Source organism: Callospermophilus lateralis, chromosome 7 (assembly GCF_048772815.1).
Source record: "Callospermophilus lateralis isolate mCalLat2 chromosome 7, mCalLat2.hap1, whole genome shotgun sequence".
Lineage (NCBI taxonomy): Eukaryota > Metazoa > Chordata > Mammalia > Rodentia > Sciuridae > Callospermophilus > Callospermophilus lateralis.
The window spans coordinates 54,600,930-54,619,428 of record NC_135311.1 but is presented as its reverse complement, the minus strand read 5'-3'; the positions used below and the strand labels follow the sequence as shown (position 1 = coordinate 54,619,428).

General features: G+C 44.2%; 1 protein-coding gene across 1 annotated transcript in view; it reads right to left on the bottom strand.

Annotated features, from left to right (window-relative positions):
- The window catches only part of LOC143404274 (PRAME family member 12-like), a 32,106-nt gene extending 13,893 nt beyond the window's left edge, over positions 1 to 18,213 (bottom strand). Inside the window, exon 1 of the mRNA XM_076862506.1 lies at positions 17,912 to 18,213. Within this exon, the coding sequence (XP_076718621.1) occupies positions 17,912 to 18,213 (302 nt within the window). The remainder of the gene's footprint in view (positions 1 to 17,911) is intronic.
- Between the last annotated feature and the right edge of the window lie 286 nt (positions 18,214 to 18,499).

The following is an 18,499-nucleotide window of genomic DNA, read 5'->3' as shown; positions in this document are numbered from 1 at the left end:
AGTTTCATTGTGTATATAGGCCACTTCTTTTTTTTATTCATTCCTGCTCCAATGCTGAGGCCTGGAGCCCTTTGTGGGGTCACAGCCCTGGTGATTTCTGTGAAAAGCAGCTGTTTAGGAGTCCTCAAACACTCTCTGAAATGTAGTATCCCAAGGAGGTGAGGTGATCTGGATCATGGACTGACACAGAATGCTGCCTTCCTCTGGCCTGCCATCTTCCTTCTCCCCACCCTTTTTAAATGCTGGTGATGGAACCCAGTGATGCTTTACCACTTAACTACCTCCCCAGTTCTTTCTTTTATTTTGAGACAAGTTCTGGCCAAATTGCTAAGGGCCATGATAAATTGGTTAGGTCAGCCTTGAATTTGCAGTCCGCCTTCCCCAGCCTCCGATGTGGCCAGTGTTATAGGTATCTGCCACTACACTTGGCTCTGGCACTGTTTTTTTCCCCTAAGCCACAGAAAGAGATTTATTTGGTAAAGTAGATACAAATTCTAGGGAGAGTGGTGCAATCTCAAGGAATATGCCTTTGGGGTAAATCAAGAAATACTCACTCAAGCAGAGTGCAGGCTCTCTCCAGAGGAAGAGAAAATCTCTGGAACTAGTTTTATTTATCACTGAAGAAGAAAGCTGAGGTTCAAGCATTAAATCTTTCACTTGTGTTAGTTCTAGGGAAAGTGGTGAGTTAGGGGGCATTACAGATTCCACAAGAATCTTCAGATTCACATTTGTATTTCTTGCTGGGAGCCTGCCAGCCTTGAGACAGGCCTGGGTGTCCCAGTGCAGGTTTCTGGTGTTAGCAGAACATCTTAAGTCAAGTTGACATTTTTTTTTTACTTTGAGGTCTGGGTAAATTTGCCTCTGACAGTCAGGCAAGGTGGCTCACCCCTGTAACCCCAGCAACTCAGAGAGGCTTCCAGGAGATGGCAAGATCCAGGCTAGCCTCAGCAGCTTAGTGAGAACCTGTCTCAGATTAAAAAAAGAAATGATAAAAAGGGCAGAGATGTAGCTTGGTGACAGAGAACTCCTGAGTTCAATCCCTCATACAGGGGGGGAAAGGAAGGAAGGAAGGAAGGAAAGGAGGGAGAGAGGGAGGGAGAGAGGGAAAGAAGATAGAAAGGAAAAGAGGGGGAGGAAAAGAAAGAAAAAAAGGAGGAAAAAATAAAGAAATGGAGGGTAGGGGAGGAGAAAGGAAGGAAGGAAGGAAGAAAGGAGGGAAGGAAGGAAGGAAGGAAGGAAGGAAGGGAAAGAAAGAAATTGCCTCTGGCAGTATATGGACCAAGACCAAGAAAGATTGGTTAGGATTGAAAATTCATCAGGAATCCAAGATTGGTTTAACCTTTGGAATAAACCTGGAATGCAAATCTCCTTTTATATTTGAATAACAATTTTATTGATTAACCATATCAATGGAATAAAGCAAAAAAAATATCATCTCAATTGACACAAGGAAAAATATTTGTCTGCCAGGTATGATGGTGCATGCTGTTAACCCCAGCTACAGGAGACTGAGGCAGGAGGACCACCGGTTCAAAATCAGCCTCAGCCATTTAGTGAGACCCTGTCTCAAAATAAGGGGGAGAAATGAACTACAGTAGACGGGGTAGAGTGAGAAGAGGGGAGGGGAGGGGGGAGGGGGGATAGTAGAGGATAGGAAAGGCAGCAGAATACAACAGACACCAGAATGGCAATATGTAAATCAATGGTTCTGCAACTGATGTGATTCTGCAATCTGTATATGGGGTAAAATGGGAGCTCATATCCCACTTGAATCAAAGTGTGAAATATGATATATCAAAAACTATGTAATGTTTTGAATAACCTACAATAAAAATTAATTAAAAAAAAGAGCTGGGGACATGGCTCAGTGGTTAAGTGCCCCTGGATTAAATCCCAAGTATCCACCCACCCCACAAAAAATATATGGGAGATTCAGAGAGAGAGAAGGGAATGCTAAGAAGGTCCCCTAGGCAGGAATGAATCCTGGCTGGGTGGGGTGAGGTTTGAAGAGTGAGAAAGGTTTTTCTTTCTTTTTATTTTCTTTCTTGTTTTCAATGGAAAATTGTTTCTAAATTGGCAAAAATGATCTATGAGAGAAGATAAAACAAGATTCAAGAGAGATAGAGCTAAAAACAGGGAGAAGACATTGAGAAGCCAAGAGGTACCCATGCTTGGAAACAGGATGAAGGGCAAGGCCTGGGAAGGTGTCTGCATTACTGAACCTTTTACAGGGAGAATGTGGTTGTGCATTATGTGGGGAAAGAATGTACAAAAACCGAGTGAAGGTTGCCCACATGGGCCCCTTAGGATTGCTGGACTTTCATACACACACACACACTTGCACATACATACAAATCCACACACACACACACACACACACACACACACACACACTCTCAAACATGCACATATGTAGTGATCACAGCCTCAAGTTCCATGCTCAGCTCCAAGGGAGATGGAGACACAGTCCCTGCCCTTCAAGGGGCAGCTCCATCTATCAGGTGAGATTGTCCAGTAAACAACTGGAAAACATCCTTAGTCCATGTTCCAGCCCTAGAGCTCCAGGTATTCACCACATGAGTGAAGCTGCCCCGGGGGTCGGGTGGGGACCCCAGCTGCTCTGTTCAGTGGCACAAGATGTCCTGCAGTTGGGGAATGGAGAAACACACAGTGGTCCACACAGCTGTGAAAAGACGCAAGTGACCTGAAGTGCAGTCACCAGGAAGGGAAGCCAACCGAGGGCGGTGTACTTTAGACATTCCTGAAGACAGAAAACCAGGGGCACAGGATAAAGCCCAGTGGTTGCCAGGTTTGGGTGGGAGAGAGGGCTGAGCAGCTGGGGCACCAAGAGACTGTAAGCTGTGAATTATTCTGCCTGACACTATAATGGTGGATACAATGTTGTTGGGCATTTCTAACCCCCAGAACTGTAGACTCTAGAACCGGAGTCAACTACGGACTTTGCATAACACTGATGTGTCATAGAAGTGTAATTCCAGATTCATGGGACCCCAATAGACCTCCAGAAGCTGAATCTGATACAGTCACACAAGAGTCTTTATTGCAAGTGCGAGCCTGGACTCACAACCGTTTCCAATGCTGCTGTCCCAAGGAGTGAGTCCTGGTCCTTTATTCAGTGAAATTTTGTAGGTTTTGGAAGATACTCTATGTGTTACAATGTCATACAACAAATCATCACACACCACAGGAAAATCAAACAACTCTTAACACTGGCAGGAACAAGTTGGGTAGGGGTGATTGGTTAGTTCAAGAGGCGGATTCCATTGAACTAATTGGTTTAATCTGTGAGGGGTGTATGTGCTAAACTACATGGTTTCCCAACATGTTATCAACCACCAAGACTACTGGAGGGTCATCTGGCATTCTAGGTATTTTCCTTGTCTCATGCTGATTGGTGGTTGCTAGGGGGTTGCTATGGGTCCTCACCTAGCCTAACTGAGTCAGGGACACCTGGTGCTGCAGATCTCTCCTGTAACTTGCAGACAAACAACTCAGCAGGGTGGGTATGTGCCTAGGAGTACACTGTGGGTTTTTCCAAGGACAAAGGTCACACCCCCTCCCTCTGGACAGGCCTTGAGGTAGAAGCTGTTTTCAAAAATGGAGTCACATTGGTTTTTCAGAGGCATGAATTGTAGCATACTTTAACACTCTGGTGTGAGATTCTGGTCCTGGGGGAGGCTGGGTAGGCAGAGCGATTTGGGAACCATGGAGCTTCTGCTCAGTTTTGATGTGGTTTTAAAACTACTCTAAAACAAAACAAACAAACAAACAAAATCCAGTCTATGTTAAAAAAGGCGGGGGGGGGGGTATAGGTTCCAGATCTAATGTTGATTTCTCCTTCTGTTTACAGGGGAATCCTTGCTTCCCCAAATGCCGAAGTATAATGCCAGAGAGGTGCATCCAGGCAAGGGTAGAGGGGACAGTGGAAGGTGATGAGCCCAGCCTAATTCCATCTTAAGTTGGGAGCCATCTCATCACAAAGACATTAAAAGGTAATTTCTGTTTTACTCTAAATTACTGTGATTTCTAAACTTGCTTGGAATGCCTGCCAGTGCCTGGAACTCACTCATGCCTGGCTTTCCTGACAGGTAACAACCCTCTCTGAAACCTTAGTGGTGCCTCATAAATTCTGGTGTTGGGATCTAAATTTACTCCCTAACTTGAAATGTTGAGCCATGTAGATCATTAACCTACTACCTGCCTTTGTATTATGCTTGTGAAAATCCTGTAATCTGTAAGTTTCCGAGACCCGCCCCCACCTTTTGCAATGTTTTGTGCTATAAAACCTTGTTTCTAGAGAGCTGGGGGACTGTCCTCTAAGCCACAGTTTTCAGGAGAGACAGTGCCAGTTGGTCAGAATACAAGCTTGCTTTAATTTGATTTAAAATTGGAGTTTGGGGTTTTCTTTGCCTCAGCCTCCTGAGTTGCTGAAATGACAGGCATGAGCCACTATACCCAGCTAACGTTTTACTATTCTGAATGCTTATTTAAAGAAATAAATCTCACTGATTTATGTCTAAGATGATTTTTTTAAGTCTTGTTTGCTTTGAGAGAGCAAATCAAGTTAGACAATTATTTTAAATATCCTATTGTAGTATTTGAAAGTACTCATTATGGTTTGGATCTAGAAATGTTCCCCTAAAAGCTCACATTTTGAAAAAAAATGTGATCCCCAGTGCTGCAAGGTCAGAGGTGGGGCTAAGGCAGTGATTAGGGCTGTAATGCCTCATTCTTTAATCTACTGGATGGGCTAACAATTTGAGTGAGTAACTGAGCTGTAACTGTAAGGGGGAGGGCGTGGCTGGAGCAGGTAGGTCACTGGGGCGTTGTGTCTTGTTGCTGACCTCTTTCTTGCTTCCTCTGCTTTCTGGTTTCCAGGAGATGAGCAGCTCTGCTCCACTAGGCCCTTGGGACATGTTGTTCTGCCTCACTCAGGGGCCAGAACAGTGGAGCTGGCTAACCCTAGCTAAGGCTCTCCACCTGTGAGCCAAAAGAAATCTTCTGCCTTTTTTCTTTCCTGGTACTAAAGATTGAACCAGGGGTTCCTCTACCATTGAGCTACTCCCCAGTCCATTTTTCTTTTATTTTTTCAATTTTGAGACAGGATTTCACTAAGGTTCCAAGCTGGCCTGAAACTTGTGATTCTCCTGCCTCAACCTCCTGGATTTACAGGTGAGCACTTTCATGCCTATTTAAATATTATTATTATTATTATTATTATTATTATTATTATTATTATTATTATTATTTGGTCGTGGGGTTCCAGGGATTCAACTCAGGGGCACTCAGCCACCGAGTCAAATCCACAGCCCTATTTTGTATTTTAGAGACAGCATCTCACTGAGTTGCTTAGTGCTTCACTTTTACTGAGGCTGGCTTTGAAGTAGCGATCCTCCTGTCTTAGCCTCCTGAACCACTGGAATTACAGGCATGTGCCACCCTGCCCAGCTCTGTTTTAAGTTCTTAATGTCAGGCATTTTTGTTACAATAACAAAAACTATCCCAGTACTAAATTTTCCTTACAGTTTTGAAATCAATTAATATTAACATTATTTTAAAAATCACAGCACAAATATTTATACTCAAACATCATTTTACAATACTGGGTTTTGAAAAACACCACTCAAAAATAGTTAATGGTAGTTATGCTTATAAAAATTCATGCCACGAGTTCTGAGCTACCAGCAGGTGGTGTGTGAAATCTATTACTTGGAAAAGTTTATCTTGAGATCACTGCAGGTAAACAGTCTTGGGCTCCTCAAATCCATCCTCTTCTGGCTGCTGAACGCTAATTTTCCTTAAAACTTTATTTTTTATTCCTTTTTGGTATTGCGGACTGAACCCAAGGATGGTTAATCACTGAGCCACATCCCTAGCCCTCTGTATTTTTTTATTTTGAGACAAGGTCTTGCTAAATTGGTTAGGGCCTCATTGAATTGCTGAGGCTGGACCTGAACTTTGAATCCTTCTGCCTCATCTTCCTGAGCTGCTGGGATTACAGTCATGTTTCACCATGCCCATTCCATTTATTCATCTTTCATTCATTTTTGTGGTCCAGGGAAATGAACCCAGTGGCTCTCTACTACTGATCTATATCCCCAGCCCTTCTATTTTTAAATAAATTTTTGGTACTAGGGATGAAATCCAGGAGTGCTTTACCATTGAGCCATATCCCTAGCCTTCAATTTTTTTCAGACAGGTTCTCACTAAGTTGCTGAGGGCCTGGCTAACTTGCTGAGCTGTGAATGCAGCTCAGGGGTAGTGAGTTTACCTAGCAGGCAGGAAGCCTGAGTCCTATTCCCCACCCTAGGAAGGGGGAAATCCTTCACCTCAGTCTTTTCCCAGCTACCCTGAAGCCAGTGTTCTGTGTCCTCTAAGTTTGCAGCTACATGCTAAGATTCATTTCTAAGTGCCCAGAGGAAAGCTATTCCTATGCACTCGACTGGGAATACACACAGTAGTGGCACAGCTGCTTCTTGACAGGTACCTGGGCCATAAAAATTCCAGTTGTACCAGGTTAAAAGGTACCCATCTTTCCAGTGAGCACAGGAGAGGGCACAGGCCTAATGTCCCTCAGTATCCCCATCAGCTTAGCCCAAAGCTGGACAAACCTCCAACATGGAGAGTAGGACACCGATTGGTCTCCAGAGGGGCAGGGCATATGCTCTAGGCTTAACTGGCTCTGCCTGGCAGAGTGCATCAGGTGGATCTCCAGGACTGACATGGGGAGGCACCATAGAAGCTGAACATGGTGAGCTGGGAGCATTGGTTCAGGGAAGGAGGGAGGCATGGAGCTGCGAGTCCACGACCTCATAGTCCTGCAATTCTAGGGTCTGCAGAGTAGCTACAACTTTCTGTAGAACTTGGAGGGGCACGGGACTTCAACTGGATGTTTTTTGGAGGAAGGGGGACTGGGAATTGAACCCAGGGGTGCTGTAACACAGAAGTACATCCTCAGTCCACTAACTTTTTTTATTTTGAAACAGGCTCTTACCAAGTTGCTGAGGATCTAAGTCACTGGGGCTGCTTTGGAACTTTTGATCCTCCTGCCTCAGCCTCCTGAGCCACTAGGATTAGAGGTGTTCACTACCACATCTGGATTTAAATTTTTATCTCATCAAAATCCATGTGCTTCAGGTGACTGATACCCAGGCACAGGGACATATGCTTCAACTCTGATTCCAAGTACAGGGAGTTAGTAATTGAGAGGGTCTAGTGGGAAGGGTTGCCTAAGGAGACACCAGGCAGTTAGTTCTGAGGAGCAATGGCAAGGTGGGAGAAAACAAATTATCCCAAGCCCAAGGTCACCCTGACCCTTTGATGATGGTCAACACCCAGGATTCTGCCTGTTGCATAATCTGCTCATTCACATCACCCATTTCAGCATGAGCCTTACACCAAGTTGGTCCACCATGTGCAAGGCCTCCATCCCTACTCCTCACCCTCAACTTCAAATCATCACCTGAGGCTCAAAGCAGCCTTCCCCAGGGGGGCATTGGAGGAGGCTCCTCTGCTCCCTGCTGGAGAGCATAGAGCTTCCCTGTCACAAGGTGCAGGTGTGGGGGCTTCCCTCCTTCAATGCCCTCCCATCTACCCTGCTTCTCACCACCTTTGCTGGACAGGCCTCCCAGGAAAGGAACCTCATACCCACCTCACTAGCCCCTCTCCCCACCACCTGGCTTCCCAGCAGCATTCAACTTCAGGACCACAGTCCCCTGTTTAGCCCTCTACTTCTGTGTTTGTGGTGATGAGTCCTTCCTTCCAGACTCAACAGGGGACGAGACTCTGAGGTCACTTGGTAACTCTCCAGCATCTCTTTCTCTGACATCACCAGTGGCCAGGGTACAGCAACTGCAATTTATTTGTTTACTTATGGTGCTGGGGATGGAACCCAGGGGTGCACTACCACTGAGTCATATTCCCAGCCCTTTTTATTTTTTGAGGCAGGGTCTCCCTAAATTGTTGCACCTGGCCTTGAACTTATGATCCTCTTGCCACAGCCTCCTGAGTTTCTGGGATTTTAGTTCTGTGCCATTGTGTCAAGCAGCTCAGGCAACTGACCCTACCTCAAAATAAAATTATTAGAAGGACTGAGGTTGTATTTCAGTGCTAGAGAGCCTCAGGTTTCCATCCCAAGTATTGAAAACAAAAAACTTTTAGAGAGAAATTATGAAAGCTGGGTTACAATATCAGAGGATTTGGATCTTAGAGATGGAAGAGAAACCTCTTAATTATGTAAGTTCTGGGTTTAGGGAGACCTTGGATGTCTTTCTTCTTCAGATAAGAGGAAAATTTCCTGCATAATCAGACCGTAACCTAAATAATGGACTTTTTCTTTTTTTCTCTCTTTTTTTTTTGGGGGGGGGGTGGGGGAGTACCAGGTTTTGACTCAAGGGTACTCGACCACTGGGCCACATCCCCAGCCTTATTTTGTATTTTATTTAGAAACAGGGTGTCACTGAGTTGCTTAGTGCCTCACTTTTTGCTGAGACTGGCTTAGAACCTGAAATCCCTCTGCCTCAGTCTCCCGAGCTGCTGGGATTACAGGCATTTGCCACCACTGCAGGCAGTAACAGACTTCTGCAAAGAACTCAATTTATTCATGGAAGTCTTATGGCTCTCATTCGCCACCTTCTGCTAAAGGTGAAAAAAAAAAAAAAAACTATTTTAGAATCCTGTGCGGTAGGAGACCATAAAACAAATCATTGCAAATTGAGTGTGAGGCATTTCTAGGACATTGTATGTTTGAGAGGTCTTGGCATGATGGCTGAGAGGGGTGATGTAGGGTTTCAGGGAACACTTGTAGTTTCCCAGTCTGGGTTTATTCCTGAATTTTCAGAAGGCAACAGTGTTGGCTCTGCTTATCACCTGGTACCAGAGACAGTAGAGTGAAGGTGTGTGCTGTGAACCATTTGGAGTCTGAAGGCCCATTAGATGACAGGTGCTGGGGTTTGGAATTGCAGGAAATCTTGCTTTTTTAATCTTATCTATTGCACCTAACTCTTGGGTACATGTCCAACCTCCCTTTAGGTTTCTTGACTGATGGGTTGTTAAATTTTACAAGGATTTGTAAGTCCTATTCTATGAAGTTCTCTACAGTAGTAGGGCACCCTTGGGTTCAATCCCCAACACACACACACACACACACACACACACACACACACACACACATACTCAGACTATTTTTCCCTGAACCTCAGCCTTTGTGGATACAGCTGTGGTCCACTATGACCTGAGTAACTCAGATGGAAGTCTTCTATTATCCCCAGATAAACTCCTTTGGAGAGCAGGTTAGTGTTCTCACTTCCGTGGGCAACCACAGGTGCAGTACCCCACTGAACAGCAATATGCATCAGAAGGAATGCCACCCAGAGAGAAGTAAAGAATGGAGGGTATATTCAGAATGGCCCTGCATTATTGTGATGCCATGAGGTCCTCGGCTCCAGTGTCACTGATCAGCACTGATCAGCCACTGGGTCAGCTTCCTGACCTTTAAGCTGAAAACCACGGAGGACAGCAGAGGCTCTGCCACAAGTTCCCCAAGTTGCTCATTTGCAACCATCCATTTAAGGGTAATGCCCTGTGTACCTCTCAACAAAAATCTACTTCTAGAAATTCAGATTCCTGTTTCTGACTCCTAAGACACATATCCCCATTGGTCCCAAGTCTTCCGATGGGAACCAAGCCCCTGTGACCCCGGCCTCCTGCATCAGCTTTTCTGTTCCCATTTGTGTTAAGCAGTGCCCTGGCATCCTGTTTCTAGTTCCCCTTGGAGAGATACTCGTGTCTTACCTTTATTTTCAAGTGCACAGAAGAACTTTTCTGATATATGCATCCCACTATGCAGGCAGCCAACAGCAACACGGACTGGAGTGCAGGTTATAGGTAAATCAGTTGCCACATCTATGGTAGGGTTTAGTATAGAAAAGGATATCCGTTGGCTCTCTCAAACCCCTCAGTATCCCCATCAGCTCATCAATGAGTTGGAAAAGTCTCCCTGGGTGGATGGCACCCTGGGCATCATAGCTCTACAGAGGGGTAGGGTACCTCTCTAGATTCAACTGGATCAGACTGGAAGAGTGAAGCAGCAGGTTGCTCAGGACCAACATGGAGATGTCATTCCCATTGAAGCTCAAGACCACGTGTCGGGAACAACACCTGAGGACAGGTAGGATGGCCTGGAGCTAGGAGTTGGTGATCCAGCAGTTCTGCAAGTTTAGGGCCTCAAGGGTGGCTGCAGCATTCTCTAGCAGAATTATAAGGGGCTCGGGACTAAAATTTGCCAATTTGCTGTCCCAGAGCATCAGGTGTATTAGCTGACCAAGGTTTGGAGACCCAGACAGATCATTCCAGACTGGATCTGAGAACTGGCAGTTGGTTATTGAGAGGGTCTCCAGGGGGGTCTTCAGGAGCATAAGCAAAGTTCAAGCAGTTAGTTCTGAGAAGTGATGTCAAGGTGGTAGAAGACAAATTGGCCCAAGCCCAAGGTTACTCTGACCTTCAGATGATGGTCTCCACCCAAGACTCTGCCTGCTGCAGAATCTGCTCCTTCATGTCACCCTGCTTCATGCTGAGCCTTCCACCCCCACATGAGTGACCAGGTGGGTCCATCATCTCTAAGGTGCCCCTCCTCACTGCCAAGCAGAAAGCCACAGCTGTAGCCAAAGGGGGTCAGGGTGAGACATGCACAAATAACAAACCCAGGTAAGATGGAGCAACACAAATTGGGGTTGCCCTCCTGTGGGGCTCATACCCTGTATTCTCCACCCCTGCTCCTCACCCTCAAGTCCAGATCACCACCCAGATCTCAGAGCAGCCTTCCCAAGGGGAGCATTGGAGGCATCTGCTGGGATCCCTGCTGGAGAGCACAGAGCTTTCCTGTTGAATGTTGAAGGTGTGGGGGCTTCCCTCCTCAAGTGCCCTGCCCTCTCCCCTGCTTCTCACAACCTTCACTAGACAGGCATCCCAGGGAAGGAACCTCACACCCACTCACTAGCTCCTCTCCCCCCCGACCTGGCTCTTCAGCAGAGTTCTGCTCCCCAGATCATGGAGCCCTGTTTAGGACTCTGCTTCTCTGTGGGGGTTTATGTGAGACCTGGCTTCAGGACAGAGTCGAAACAAACACTTCATTGACATTCTCACATCTCCATCAATGGTGTTAAGTCACCATGGCTGACACACAGCAGCTGCCCACTGAAGTTTCATGTGTTGAGGGCCACAGCAGTGTAGGGATGATGCATGGCATTTTTGCCAGAAGTAGTGGTTGAGAGGTGACGCCAGCGAGTTCTGACGGAGTTCCTGTTGAGTTCCAGTTGAGCTCTCATGGGGATTCCTGAAGAGTTCCCATTGGTTGGGGAAGTGCCGGAGGAGGGATTTCCAGTGTGTGGTTCCTGGAGGAGCCGCGTGGCATTCGGGAGAGTTCCTGGGAGTATGTGTGGAGTGTGCTGGTGGAGTTCAGAAATAAAGTTTGTTCCTGCTTCAGTGGCTTGTGATTTGTGCCCAGCCAGACTGTGGCATTTGGTGGCCTGTGAGGAGAATGCCTGAAGCTCGAAGGTATATGAAATTGCTCGCCCCTGAGGGAAGGCCAGAGAATGGGTGACCATTTCAAAAAACAATGTGTTCTTGTTTTGATTTGTTTTCTTTTTGTTTCAAGCTGCCTATCCCTAGAACTTTCTCAGGCAAACTGGGAAAAATAATTGGCTCAAGGTTTGAAGTTGTTTGCTCCTGAGGAAGAGATAGAAATAGACCACAAATGCACATGTCAAGAAAATAGGAAAATTGATACAACAATTTTTTGTTCCATTTTTGTTTCATTGTATTTCGGATTTGTTTTGTGTTATCTTGTTGGGTTGTGTTATCTTTAAAGTAGATTAAAAATTAGTAAAAAACAAACCAAAAGAGTGTTAAGTAAATTGTTAGAGGTCCAGACTATGGTAGAAAACATGTTAGATCAAGCAAAAGAGAAGGTCTCTCAAGCTAGTCAGATGAGGAAGAAAATTTAAAGGAAGAAAGCTTAGAGGAGAAACAGCTATCAGTGGGGAAGCTACAACAGGAGGCTGTTACCAACTCTATTCTATCACCAGAGGGCATAAGTGTCCAACCAACAGCTCCACCTATAGAGACAACATATCCTATGGGACCCCCAACCCCCATAGTTGATGGATGAGATCCTGAGATGGGACCTCAAGATTAGCATGCCCTGTACTTGAGCAGGCAGGAGGGCAGCGAATTCACCATGCTTTAGATTTCAAAACAGTGAAGCAGTTAAAAGAGGCTGTAACAACCTATGGTCCCCAAGCACCCTTCACTGTAAGCATGGTCGAATCCATCACCAACTTGGACATGACTCCACCAGACTGGGCTAGCATGTGTAAGTCTGTGCTAAATGGAGGACAATATTTGTTATGGAAGGTTGCCAATGAGGAATTTTGCATGGAGACAGATAGGAAAAATGCAGCAGCTGGTTACCCTCAAAGAAATCTACATATGTTGTTAGGAAAAGGACCTTATGAGGGTCAATGGCAACAAATTGAATATGATCCTGCTATTATGCACAAATTGCTGCAGATGCAGGTAGGGCATGGAAAACTTTACAAGGACATGGAGATTTACAAGGTCAATTATCTAAGGTAATACAGGGAGCTAATGAACCTTACGCTGAATTTGTAGATAGGCTTATTCAAACAGCTACCAGAGTTTTTGCGGATACAGAAAAAGCAATGCCATTAATAAAACAACTGGCTTATGACAAAGCAAATCATTGGTGCAGACAGGTCATTAGACCATGGAAACATGGAGATTTAAACACATACATTAAATTATGTAGAGACATTATTGAACAAGGGCAGCTGCAGTACAACAAGCTTTAGATGCCAGGCCAAAAACATGCTACAATTGTGAATAAACGGGACATTTTAAAAGGAATTGCCCCAGAGGAGGAGGGTTTAACAAAGCTAGCTATCAAAGGAATAGAATACTGGGTATTTGCCCACGATGCTGTAGAGGGAGACATTGCGCTAATAAATGCCGTTCTCAAACCACCATAGAGGGTACTCCATTATCAAAAAACAGACAAGATCCAGATGTTTACTCACGATATCATGGAGAAAGGCATCGGGCTCCATTGCCAAAAAACGGATGGGGGGCTAAATGCTCTGGGGCCCATGACCACAAATATACAGGGCACTGGAGTAACCAAGAAATACCATGGAGGAACCCAGCAACACCATCAGGGTAGTGCCCAGGACACATTATCCATCAGATCTCTCATCAGACAAACCAGAGGGAGCACAGTGTTGGACATCTGCATCTCTGCCAGAGCAGTACTAACTCCAGAGATGGGAGTTCAAATAATTCCCAAAGGAGTAAAAGGACCTCTTCACCAAGGAACAGTAGGCTTATTGTTGGGACGCAGTTCTTCTACTCTAAAAGGACTTATGATAAGTTCTGGGGTAATTGGTCCCAATTACGAAGATGAAGTAAAAATTATAGCTAGTTCTCCAAAGGGTATATCAGTAATTTCACCAGGAGATAGAATAGCACAGTTATTAATAATACCCAGCCTATATGATAAATTATCCAGTAGTAATATAGAAAGAGGTTCCAGGGGATTAGGCTCCACAGGTGTAGATTGGGCTATGCTATCTTAAAATTTAGATTTTCACCCAATGCTAAAACTAAATATTCAAGGACATGAATTTAATGGGCTACTTGATACAGGTACAGACCTTAGCATCATCACTCATCAAGAATGGCCAAAACATTGGCCATTACAACAAGCCACTCAAATGCTTCGAGGCCTAGGAGTGGCAACTAATCCCCATAGAAGTGCAAAGGTATTAGATTGGAAGGATCCTGAAGGATGTGAAGGACCTATACAGCCATATTTATTGGATCATCTTCCCATAAATTTTGGGGGATGAGATGTCCAAAATCAATTAGGTTTGACTTTAACAAATAACATCAATCCAAATGCACCCACTATTAGGGCTGTACAAGGTTGTAGGAAAGAAAAAAGATTAGGAGAACAAGAACAAGGTCTAGCAGCACCAATTTAAATAGATCAAGGAATAAATAGACATGGATTGGGTTTTCAGATGGGGTCACTGAGGCAATAAAAATTACTTGGAAATCAGAAAGACCAGTATGGTTTCCTCAGTGGCCCCTGACTAAAGAAAAGATACAAGCAGCCAGAGGGACATATACAACCTTCCATATCTCCCTATAATATTCCCATTTTTGTCATTAAAAAGAAAACTGGTAAATGGAGATTATTGCAAGATTTAAGAGCCATTAATAATGAGATGGTTATTATGGGACCTGCTCAATCAGGGATCCCTCAATTGTCTACTTTGCCAAAAACCCGGTACATTTTAGTTATAGATATTAAAGATTTTTTTTTTTAATTCCAATTCATCCTAAGGATAGTCCAAGTTTTGCATTTACTATCCCTGCACTGAATCATGAAGGTCCTTATCAGAGATATGATTGGAACGTACTTCCTCAACGGATGGCTAACAGCCCAACTATGTGTCAAATTTATGTTAACAAAGCAATCCAGCCACTTAGAAATCAAAATCCTGAACTACAAATATTTCACTATATGGATGATGTATTGTTAGCACACAAAGATAAAAACACATTGCTAGAATGTTATGCCACACTTACAAACTTATTAAAAAATTATAATCTAGAGATAGTAATAGATACAGTACAATTAAATTTTCTAATTAATTATTTAGGAGTTCTATTATCCTCAACCATGGTCCATCCAGCAAAAATTCAAAAACGAGTAGGTCAACTTAAATCACTTAACGATTTTCAAAAGATATTAGGAGACATAAATTGGATAAGGCCTTATCTAGGCATACCAAAAGGAGAGTTGGGAAATTTATTTGATATCCTAAAAGGATCCAAATTCACCCCACATGTTAATGTCTGAAGCAAGAAAGGAATTAAAAATTATTGAAACATATATGGAAAATATGCTTTTGGATAGAATTGATATAAGTTTGCCTTTATTATTTATTATAATACCAACAAAATATTCCTATGGGAGTATTTTGGCAAGGAGGTCCATTATTGTGGATACATTTATCTTATTCTCCTAACACTATTCTTACTAGGTATCCTGAGGCTGTAGGACAATTAATACTCAAAGGAATAAAAGCAGCAAAGGGAATGTTTGGAATTTCTCCCAATAAAATTATTACTCTATATACTGTGGATCAAATTGATGAGTTAGCTAATGAGTTAAATACTTGGGCAAAAATCCTGTGTAAATATAATGTTTCATTAGATAATCACTTACCATCTAAACCTTTATTGTCTTTTTGGTCTTTGTATCCTGTAGTTTTTCCAAAAATGACAAGAAAATCCCCTATCATGAATGCTCCAAATGTATTCACTGATGGGTCAAATAATGGTACAGCAGCAGTAGTTACTCCTGATCAAACTTTTACATGTTTAGTACCCAAAAAATCAGCTAAAAAGGTAGAGCTTAATGCAGTATCACAAGCTTTTGTGATGTTTATAGATTCTGTATTTAATTTATTTTCTTATAGTCAGTATATAGTTAATGCTATAGTATCCCGTGAAGATGCTGGTAGGATTTCCCCTTCCTCTACTGTTTTCACTTTGTTTTACACTATACAAAGTCTAATCTGGGACAGAAAAGATCCATTCTTTATAGGACATATCAGGGCACACACAGGATTGCCTGGAGCTCTTATTTAGCAGATAAAACTACACATGACATACATATTTTCTCTACACTAGAAGAAGATACAAATTTTTATAAAAGGTTCTATGTCAATGCTAATACATTACAAAAGTGTTTTAAAATAACTAAGAAACAAGCTAGACAAATAAGAAAACAATGTCAAAATTGTGTGATATTTTTACCACAAGTTAATCTTGGAGTCAATCCTAGAGGACTGATACCTAACCATATTTGGCAGATGGACATCACACAGTTGACAGAATTTGGATAATTAAAATATTTGCATGTTACAGTTGATATTTCTTCCAGATTTCTGATGGGCTTCCTTCATGCCGAGAAAAAACTAAAGACACTATAGCTCATTGCTTACAAAATTTTGCCACTGTGGGCATTCCAAAACAGTTCAAAACAAATAAATATCCTGGTTATACTTATACCTCTTTTAAACAATTTTGCTCTTCATTTGCCATTACTCATATAACAGGAATCCCATACAATCCACAGGGACAAGGCATAGTTGAAAGAGCTCATCAAACTATTAAAATGTTCTTATTATAGCTAAAAGAGAAAATTGGAAAGGGGTATATATCTCCCAAAGATAAACTTAAAATAACCCTTTTTACTCTAAACTTTTAAAATTTGGATTCATCAGGGCTTAGTGCTGCAGAAAGGCATATGTGTCCAAAAAAATATACATAAGCCTAAGGTACTTTGGAAGAATAATCTAACAGGAGAATGGAAAGGTCCTGACCCAGTGATTGTCTGGAGTTGGGGTTCTGTTTCTGTATAAACTAATGCATCAATGAATAATAACTAAACAAGTAATTCTCAATCAAGGAGGTGATTTACTTTGGGAGGAAATGGACGTATTGATAGATTTCTCTGCTTTGAACTGCTTGGAGAACATGCCTGGACTATGTATCACTTGTATACATTGTGAACTATCTGTTGGTGCAGCAAATTGTGGTAGTGCTGGCACATCTTTGCTGATGGTGTCACCGGTGGTACAATTTTTCCAAAGGAGCCATCAATTGGCTTGGTGTCATGGCATTTCTGTATCCTCCTCCCTTCTGCTAGTGATGGTCTAAAATTTGGGGGCCAACAGAGGTGAGGCAAAGAACCTCATCCCCCCGCACTGGTGCAAAGGCCTATCCTAAAGTATGGCTGTATGCTGGACTGGTAGTCAGTGACGGGTATGATCCAATTGCAGTGGTACCAACCTAAGACAGGAGGCTGACGCCTAGAGGTCAGCTCATCCAATGACAGGTAAGGACCATATGTTGTATTGAACAACCTAACAGGCACAGTCCCTAAGCCACATTGCTCATTGTTTAATTAAACAGGACGTGGGAGATGCTGAGAGCCACAGCTGAGTCAGAATGGCCCCTGGTATTTTGCCAATAGTACTGGTTGACAGGCGAGGCATTACTATCTGCCTTGGCTGTTACTTTGGAGTTCTCCTGGGGATTCCTGGAGAGTTCCCATTGGTTGGGGAAGTGCAGGAGGAGGGATTTCTGGAGGGGATATTTCCGGTTGCTGGTTCCTGGAGGAGCCACGTGGCATTTGGGAGGATTCCCAGGGAGCGTGTGTGGAGTGTGCTGGTGGAGTTCACAAATAAAGTTTGTTCCTGCTTCAGTGGCTCATGATTTGTGCCCAGCCAGACTGCGGCAGAGGACATCACTGTTTTCTTCTCCTTCATGATTCTTGGTGACCAGGCATTGACCACAGCTCCTGAACCCATTCTCCAGAAGTTCCCATGAACCTTTTGCAAATCCAGCAGCTGCAGTTTCCACCTCCTGCGGGGAAGACAGCAGAGTCTCAGCCCTGAGGCCCCTTCCTTCAACTCTCAGCTGCTGCCCCCTGCTCCACCTCTTCCTTCTATCTCACTTTTCTCTACCCCTTGCCCCTCCAATCCAGCCTGGTGCCCCCACCTGAACCAGCTGAATGAGGGGCAGGTGCAACCTCTTTCATGGGTCATGGCAGCTGCCAAAAGCACCCTGCACATTGGGAAGCCCCTCCCAGGTAGGGCTCAGCATGGCCAAGGCCTCTACAACTCTCCTTGCTGGCAGCACAGGAAGCCTGTTGGGCACACTTCAGCACCTACTCTCCCTGCCCAGAGCCATCACTTCCCTGGCCACCCAGGGCACTCCCTTCCAGGGTCCCCCTCACCTGAGGAAATCCTGCTGGGCAGGCAGCACATCCAGTCCATCCAGTGCCACTCGGATCATATCCATCTGTGGCTTCCTCATCAGGGACCTCAAGGGCAGACCGGTGAAGGGCCAGGCCTGCACCAATTTCTTCAGGACCTCTGTGTGTCTCCCACTGAAGGCCTCCATGAAGAGTGGTGGGAAGAGCTGTATGAGCAGCTCCTCCGGAGCTAGGATGGCCCTGGACTTGTCCTTCAGGAGGCTGAGCCCTGCCCACTCCTGGAGCATAGATGGGGCCAGCTGCTCATCCTCTGGAGTCTGCATGGAAAGGATCCTAGGGGAATGCCCTGCCCAAACACATCATTCACAGTCAAGCTCCACAGCTCTACCTTATACCCATCCAGAGGAAACACCTCAGCTAAAGTGACTGCTTTGGCAATTGATTGATCCAATTTCACTCTTTGGGTACCAAACCAAGCCTGGTGGTTCAGGCCTATAATCCCATGGCTTGGGAGACTGAGGCAAGAGGATCACAAATTCCAGGCCAGCCTAGAACTTAGTGAGACCTTGTATCAAAATGAAAAATAAAATAAAGTTGGGGATGTAGCTC